We start from the raw sequence: 8,725 nt of genomic DNA, 5'->3' as shown, positions 1-8,725 counted from the left end.
GGAATTCCAACGGCCGGAAGACAAACCCTTCGCTTTAAAGACTCCAGGCTGGTGGAGACACCTGCCAAAGGAAGGAAGTTAGCGCGGAGGCACGACGTTCAAGATCCCACGGCATTTCCCCCTTTTCCAACCGGTGCAGCTGGAAAGCGCAGGCTTGGGGCTACTCAAGCTTAACTCCAAGTGGTCTTTTTCAAATTCGTTTGGACAAAAAACCCAAACTCATGGATCTCGGCTTTTTTCAAGCGTATTTATTTCAAATAGGGGGATACACACCGAACGCAGACGCAAAGCACAAAAGAGAGGTGCGGTAGAAATGGGGATTTCCCCCCTGTTACTTCCCATTCTCAGCAAAATGTATTTTTTTTCCGCCCGTTTATGGTCTGGTTTTGATTTAATTCAGAAAAAGGATCCAAAATCCTTTCCTTTCGGCATGTTACGTTTTTATTAATGGAAAACCAGGCATTCCTTTCCCGGGGTTTAGAACTGACTCTACAAAAAGAGAAAGACACACAGACTCACACACGTCTTAATAGAAGTCGGAAAAGTTTTCGGTAGCGTTTATTTCATATTTGGTTTCTGAGAGTTATGACTGGCTGAAAAAAAAAAAAAAATCCTCGGCCGGTGCGACCCAGGAACGAGGGAGCGCGGTCTAGGAAAGGATGCGCCCAGCAACGCGTAAATCTCCTCGCTCCCTTTGAATCCGCCAGCCCCTTGGCTAATGTCTCTGCAAAGTTCGAACGCAGCCCATTGGCTGACGTCAGGGGCGTCACAGAATTGTGGGGCCGCTCATTGGCTCTTTCCACGTGCGGGCCATCCTCACGTGCTTCCGGTTGGAATGAAAAAAAGTGTGGTTGAGAGATTTTTTTAGGGAGAGTTTGTTGCAAGATCGGAGCTGTCAGAGATTTTCCTCTTTTTCCCCCCTCCTTTTTGCCCCCTTTTTCTTTCTTTTCTTTTTTCCCCTTTCTTTCTTTCTTTTTCCTTTTTCTTTTTTGACACAAAAGAGAGGAACGTGGAGGAAAAGAGGGGAAGAAAAGGTGGGAGACCAATATGCACGTGCGAGTGGGCGATTAAAGAAAGCATCCTGCCAAGAACCGATCCGCGGGCAGAGCTGACTCTGACACTTGGGGGGGAGGGGGTTTGAACCCCAACGCTTCGCCGTTTTGGAGCAAGATGGGTAGACTGTGAGGACTTTTGGAGGGAGGGGGCGGAGTTTTTTGGGGGGGCTGGTTTTGTTTTGATCTCTCTCTCTCTCTCTCTGTCTCCCTCTTCCGAGAGGGGGAGAATGAGAGAGAGACAGAGAGAGAGAGGCTGAGGCTGAGGCTGAGGCTGGAAATATAAGATAACCGCAAAAAGAGCGAACCCGTCCAAACGCCCGAGTCTTTGGATATCTCTCTCTACTAGATTCCCGCTCTAAAACCAACAAGTGGATTTTATTGTGCGTTTCCCTCACCCACCCACCACAACCCCCCCCTCCCCGCTTTCCTCTTCACAAAATTCTCAGACTCTCAGAATCCCTCCACCTCCTGGACTGGTGGCGAGGTGGGGGAGTCCGGAAAGTGGTTTTTTGGGGGGCCCCTCCAGAGAAGACGGCGATCTCCGGAGCTGGCGACCGACGATGGAAGAGCAGGCGGACGCTACTAAAAGCCAGCGCGACTCGGCTCCGACCCCAGTCAGCGGGAGCAGCGGCAGCGGGAGCGATGGCGAGAGCGTCCCGGTGTCTCCCAGCGGCCACGCTCCCTTGTCTCCCGCCGCGCCTTGCCTCGTGCCTCTTCCCCATCACCCGCACCACCACCACCACCACCACCACCATCATCATCACCACGGTCACCATCCACACCAGCAGCACCAGCACCAGGCGCCTCCGCTCCCCCCGCAGCAGCAGCAACAGCAGCAGCAGCAGCAGCAGCCGAGGCCGCCCCCACCGCCACCGCCACCGCCGCCGCCGCCTCAGCACCGCACCACCAACTTTTTCATCGACAACATCCTGAGGCCGGACTTTGGCTGCAAGAAAGAGCACCTCTTGATCCTGGCCGGCGGCCCTGCGGCGTCCGGAGGAGGAGGAGGAGGAGGGGGAGGAGGAGGGGGAGGCAGCGGCGGAGGCGGCGGCGGCGGCCGGGACAGAGACCTAGATCGCGCGGCCAGCTCAGGTAGAGAAAATGTCAGCCCACTACTCGGCAGGCCCCTCAACCCGGCCTCCACTCTCCTTAGCGCCGACTCGCCCGGGAACCCCGACAGCTCCTCCACGGCCTCCAAAGCCAGCCCCGCCGCGGCGGCAGCAGCGGTAGGGACGGCCAAGCCCCCCTCCACTACCTCCTCCTCCACCTCCTCCACCTCTTCCACCTCCTCCTCCTCTTCCTCCTCCTCCTCCTCCTGCTCGGAAGGGAGTGGAACTAACCCGGCGAAGTACGGGGAGCCCGCCAACCCGGCCATCCTCCTCGTGGGCTCCGGGAATGGAGGAGTGGGGGCCTCCGGCGAGGGTCAACAGCCGCTGGTTTGGCCGGCCTGGGTTTACTGCACTAGGTATTCAGACAGACCGTCCTCGGGTAAGAATCCTCTTGAGAACCCAACCCGCCCCCCCTCCCGCGCCTTCCCCTTCCTCCCCCCCCTCTCTCTCCTCTCGGGGGGTCGTTGGTTCGGCTAAGCTTGCCAGCCCCCTTGCTCTCCACTCCCTCCCCCCACACCCCCCGACCCGAACGATCAGCCTGTGACTTTCCTGTCCTTCTTCCGCCTCGGGATCCAAATCTGGCGCGGCGGCGGGGGGGTGGGGGGGTGCGGGGACTTGCTGCGGGACCAGCGACAGGCTTGGGGATGGGGAGGGGGGGGTTCTTGTCCCAAGGTTGTCCCGTTTTAGGGAGCTCCGCTTTGGCCGCGCTTTTGCCCGCAGGTTGGGTGGTTTCCAAAGAAACGGAGCGAAGGTCGGTTCTCCGAGCAATTCCTTGGAAATCCAGCCGCCGGGGAGGCGGGCAGGGAGGTGGAAGGTTGTGGGTTGGCTGTTTTATCTTCTGGATCACCTTGTTCCCCTGCCTCCCCCGTCCCCCCCCCGCCAACCGCAGTTTTAAGATCCTTTATTCTTTAGAACGAGGAAGCCCTTTCCCCTAAAAACAGCCTCGGTCCTGAAGGCAAAAATAATAATAATCACCCGAATGGTGAGGTCGCTGAGAATCCAGCGGCCTCACCCAAGCGGGCAAGGGTGATCCTTCGGTGGAAAGCGTTTAGAATCCAGCTGGCAAAAGCGTACGTTTTGCGAGGCCATTCCCCGCACCCTGATTTAATGTGTGTGTTTGTGTGTGTGTGTGTGTTTGTGTGTGTGTCTTTCATCAAGAAAAGGCTTGAGCAAATCTCTTTCCTTCGTTGGATAGTTATGGATGCGTAAAGGTCATGGGGAGGTTTTGAATTTTGGAGACCCAAGTCCGGGCTGGTTGGTAGAATTCACGAGGCGTCTTGGGCGACTTCGGCGGCGAATTGTTTCTTCTTCCGCGGGGGATGACGGGCGCCATTCGGTTTGGGACTAGTGCGGAATGGTGGGTTGAACGAGACGCTTGCACTTGGAGCAGGTTGGATGGTTTGGAAGGTCCGAGGCAAGGCGGTAGGGGCCGAAAGAATGAAGAAGAGCAGAAGGGCGTGCAGAAGGGCGTGCGGGGCGCGAAGGGGGAAGGGGTGGGGGGGAATGCTCTGTGCAAGGAAGGCCTGGCGTGGCAGAGACCAACATTCAGGCCCCAGGCCTTGGCTTCGGGGTCTTTTCTTCGTAGATGTAACCTCCCACAATTAGTCATTTAAGGTGGCTTAGCCACCTTCTTCCGCTGGCTGCAGGAATGGCACCCTATTTGTTCTCGGGTTTCCCGGGTTCTCGGGTGGAGAGACAGAGGCAGAGGGAGGGAGGGAGAGAGAGAGAGCGCTTTCCTCGGTTCCCTTCCCAGAACAAGGGAGGAAGAACCAAACCCGAGACCAGGGGGAAAGCCTTCCAGCGGGCGGCTTCCCTCGGCGCTCCTCAGCCAGCTCCTTTCCGCAGGCGGATTGATGAATCCGCCGCTATCAGCTTCAGCCATCGCCACCGCGATGCTATTGACACCTCCCCGCGCCCTTGGAAACGCAGAAAAGCCACCGTGATTGACTTAAACGGGATTGATTGAGTGATTGAGCTGTCAGGGCTCTCGTCCGCTCGCCCAGGCCCCAGGAATTTCAGCCCTCCTTTCCCAGCGCCCCGCCGCCTCTGCCCTGGCCAAGATCGGCCGCTTGGGTTTTCAAGACGCCGGCCCCGGAAAGCAGGGAGGCCTCCTTCGCTCCAGCAAGCCAACCGGTTGACAAACTTGGCTTCTTGGAGAGGTTGGAAGGCTTAGAGGGTTGCATTTTTCGGCATTTCTCTTCCCCTCCCCCGTGGGGAGGCGAAGGCAGTGTGTGCTCGAAGCAGGTGTCTGTTTAGTTTCCCCGAGACCAGGCCGAATTAGGGACGGAGGCTGTATTCCAGGTCAACTGGGCAGGATCTGACTCTCGGCTTTCACTAACTAGCCCAGCATCTTTGGGCGTGTGTATTTGAAGGCGAGGAGGGCACTGCTCTGAAAAATATGGATCTGAAATCTGCTGATTTCAGTTCTGAAATCTGCGGTTATTCTTGGGGTTTATTTTTAATTTAAGGGGGAAAAGAGGAAAACACAGCTGGATTTTGCCTTCTGGAGCTTATACCCCCCCCCCACGTGAACCCAGGCATGTACATCAGCATTTATCTTTTTATCTAGCCAAGCTCGAAATAAGACAGAGTTGTAACTTTGAGGCCTACTACATCCTGGGGAGTTTCCATTCGAACCTGAAGAGAAAGAAATCTCACTTGAAGCTTCGAGAGGAAACCGAAAAGCAGTGTATTTCCCTTTTATACAAGACCCTCGCCCCAAACACACACACACTAAAGCACATACACAAACAAACACACACTAAGGGCATATTTTTTTTTCTTTCTGTTTTAAAACAAACCTCCTTACAATATTTATTATGACTTTGGGGGATAATAGATACAGAACTTCCTTTGATGCACTTTTTTTTTTAAATGTCTAAACAATTTTAAGCTTTTTTTTTTTCCTGCAGCGAAGCAAAATAAGGGTTCTGAAATGCTATTACGCCCTCTTGCCTGAGAGTTTAACAACATATTTTAAATGGCCACTTTTTCCTGGATAAACATTTCAAGTTGCCTACATAATTATGGGGAGGTGGTTAGAAGAGAAGCAGGGGAGAAATATAGAACAATTTGACCTGCTATCGAGTGATCCACATAGCTGGATGTTGGGTCTATTTTAATTCTATTATAGGCAGCAAGGACTGCCTGACTCCAAGTCTTGTTTGTTTAAAAGAAACTAACTTTCAGGAAAAGAGAAGCTTCCAAGTGGATTTTTTTAAAAAATAAAAATAAAATCTCAGATTTGCCAAATCTGCGGCAAATAAAAATGACCCCAAGTCCCCAATTTCCCAGCCTCTTATTCTTGTAGGTAAAATATATATACCTGCAGCCCGTGTGTGTGTGTGTGTGTGTGTGTGTGTGTGTGTGTGTGTGTAGGCTTTCCCCAGTTTGGTGCAGTTTCAAGACAACACATTCTTATGTTACACAATTTGGGGGTTAGGTGGGAGTTGAGGAGGAACCCCCAATAGGGCTCAGATCAAATACTTGGAACAAGAAAATGGATGATGGTGAAGAACAGAGGTAGAAGTGGGGTTCTCAATCAGGATTGCTTTGTCTCAATCTTCTGTTGAAAATTCAATTCCTAGATTTTTAAAAAGGCAGCAATATTTTCTTTTGCCTGCTCCGGTGGCCTCCTCTGGGTCAAACAGATTCTTAATCCCAAAGAAGGTGGCTTCTGTTTTCAGGCTGCGGCAGGTACCTGAGGGTTTACCCCTATTTGTGTTTATCCCTATTTCAGTAGCTTTTCTTTTCTTTTTTCTTCCTCTACGACCAAAAAATAAATTTTAAAAAAATCACCTTATCCAAGTTCTTGCCGAATTAAATTTGGGACTTTCTCAGCATTCATTTCCTGCCTTCCAAATTTTCAAACCTGGCTCTCTCTCTCTCTCTCTCTATATATATATATATATATCCAGGTTTGATAATTTGGAATATATATATATTGCGTCTGCCGAAAAGAGGGATGACGTCGAAGTCTCTCCTTCCCCCCTCTTTCATTTTAACCCTTGAAATTCTGGAAGGGCTGCTTATCTGATCAGAGGTCTCTTGTGTGTGTGTGTGTGTGTGTTCAGGGGGGAAAAGAGACACCTAGGAATCCCCTCCGAATGGGAGCCATACCGGAGATAAAACGGCCGTCTGCAACGCAACCTCTTTTCCAAGGCTGTTTCTTCCCTTCTGTGGTTTCCAAGATACAACTAATCCATCGGTAGGGTCTGCCCTTTTCTTCTCCCCCCACTTTCTGTAATCAGTTTGCTTTTAAAGAGGAGACTGAGGAGACTGAGGTGGTGAAGGCCCGACTATCCGATGCAAACGCGGCCTACATATGTGCCTTGTCAGGGCAATTTCAAGAAAACGTAAGCTTGTTCCAAGTCTTCATCCGCGCATCAGAGATCCCTGGCTCTCTTTAGCCAAGGAAAGAGCGATGCGAAGCGACCAGACCCACAAGCGTTTTTGGAAGACCCCTGAATTAGGCCAGCCGGGAAAAAAATCTGGCATGGGCGCTGCATTGCCGGGCCAAAATATCCCTCCGGTTTAAGCCTTTTTCTTTGTCCTTTTTCCTCTCTCTCTCTCTCTCCTGGCCTTTCCCCCGCTCGCCCTTTCTCTTTAGCGGCTGTGTGTGTGTGTGTGTGTGTGTGTTGTTGTTGAGGTACCTTGGTTTTCTAGGGGGAGAAGGGAGCAGAGGGCGAAGGCAAGGCCGTCTTCGAGCAGCGGTAGTGGTGGAGGACAGCGGCGGGGAAAGGAGCGGGGTGAAGCCGCGGCTTTCCAAGCTCAGCAGTGGGAAGGGGGAGAGGAAGAATTGAAAGGGAAAGCAGTCGGCCCCCGCCTTACCCCCTCCCCCCCCGCGGCCCTGTTTAGGGTTTGCCGGCTGTCCCCCTTTTACGAAGGGATGCGTCGCTTCTTCTCCACCAGAGCCCTTTAGGATCCTCCTGGAGGCGACTCCCTGGCCCAAACCCGCCTTCAAGGTGCGCTCGGACGCCTTTGGTTTTTCTGGCTTGTTTTTTTTTTCTGACCCAGCTCCGTTGTGTCCTTTCCCGGCTCTCCTTCCCCGTCCCCGGCTTCCCTTTTCGTCTGCGTGCCTGTCTTTTTCTCCCCTTCCCTTCCCTTCCCTTCCCTCCCTTCCTTCCTCCGTCCTCCTCCTCCTCCTCCCCGCTGTAGGTCCCCGAACGAGGAAGCTGAAGAAGAAGAAGAACGAGAAGGAGGACAAGCGGCCGCGCACGGCCTTCACCGCCGAGCAGCTGCAGAGACTCAAGGCGGAGTTCCAGGCCAACCGCTACATCACCGAGCAGCGGCGGCAGACGTTGGCCCAGGAGCTGAGCCTCAACGAGTCCCAGATCAAGATCTGGTTCCAGAACAAGCGGGCCAAGATCAAGAAAGCCACCGGCATCAAGAACGGCCTGGCCCTTCACCTCATGGCCCAAGGACTGTACAATCATTCCACCACCACCGTGCAGGACAAAGAGGACAGCGAGTGAGGCCGGCCCGACCCGGCTGTCCCCGCGGACTGCCCCCCACCCCTCAGGCGCCCCCAACCCCCCCTTGGCTCCTTTTCGTTTCCTTCGCTTTAAATTCTTCAGATTATTATTATTATAATTATTATTATAATTATTATTATAATTATTAAAATATTATTATTATTATTATTATTACGGACCTGAGGGACAGAGAAGACAAAGAAAGGCCGCTTTTGGCGAAGCTAGAAGCGAAAACATAACCCGGGCCAGGACAGCGAGGCCCGCGAGGGGACTCGGACCGAGGGGGGCGGGTTTCTGTTGTCCAGAAAACGAATCACATTTATGGTTTATTCTCCGCAGTTTTGAGGATTCCGACATTAAATTCCGAACACTTTAAAAAAAAAAAAAAAAGCAAGTCTATATAGCCAAACATCGTATGATCGTGTATATATTTAATTTCAGGTAAGAAAATCAATTATGAAAAAAAAAAAAGTGTAATTTTTTTAAATATTTTTTTTTTTATTATTTTTTTCCCTTTTCGCTCGGCCAATGAGCGCTCCCCTCTCGCGTCTCCCCAAAGGGTCTTTTTATTTTTTTATTTTTCCCCCCTTATTTGTTCCCTTCATTATGAATCTCCCTTCTTCCCCGCAGCCTCAAGTCCTGTCAGCATCTTAGTTTTGAAGTGTTTGTCTGGCTCCTCTCTCTCTCTTTTCCCACCCCACCCTTTTGTTTTTTTTTCTGCCTCCCTTCCCCGCGTTTTCGTGTGTGCCTCGGCCGATCTTGAGTTTGTGTGTGTGCGCGTCCCTTTCCCCGAGGAACACCGGTGACCCTCACAGACTGCCAGACTGAACCCTTGCTGCAAGCCAAAGATTTTTTTCTGTAGTCTGAAATAAAACGTAGATTGTGTTCAGGATGTATGTCGGTGCTGTAATCCTTTCTCTTCCTCCTAGCCCTCCCCACTTTTATATATACATATATGGAAACACCCCCCATATTGCGTGTATATATATATATTCCTCTCGGTCTACTTGGTAAATATTTCTTCTTTTAAAAAGAGGCAATCAATATTTCATTAAAACTCTCGTTTTCTTTGCTTTATTCGCTCTCA

General features: G+C 51.8%; 1 protein-coding gene across 1 annotated transcript; it reads left to right on the top strand.

Moving 5' to 3' along the window:
- The first annotated feature begins 1,519 nt into the window (after positions 1 to 1,519).
- Positions 1,520 to 8,028, top strand: EN1 (engrailed homeobox 1). Its single transcript, XM_087953631.1, has 2 exons — positions 1,520 to 2,543; positions 7,322 to 8,028. Exons 1-2 carry the CDS (start codon positions 1,616 to 1,618, stop codon positions 7,636 to 7,638), a joined length of 1,245 nt encoding a protein of 414 aa, XP_087809757.1. The 5' UTR covers positions 1,520 to 1,615; the 3' UTR covers positions 7,639 to 8,028.
- Positions 8,029 to 8,725: the final 697 nt, after the last annotated feature.

The sequence above is a fragment of the Notechis scutatus genome, chromosome 1 (assembly GCF_049901735.1).
Source record: "Notechis scutatus isolate UNSWTSFEM ecotype Mainland chromosome 1, rNotScu1.2, whole genome shotgun sequence".
Classification (NCBI taxonomy): Eukaryota; Metazoa; Chordata; class Lepidosauria; order Squamata; family Elapidae; genus Notechis; species Notechis scutatus.
This window is presented reverse-complemented; position numbering and strand designations above follow the sequence as displayed.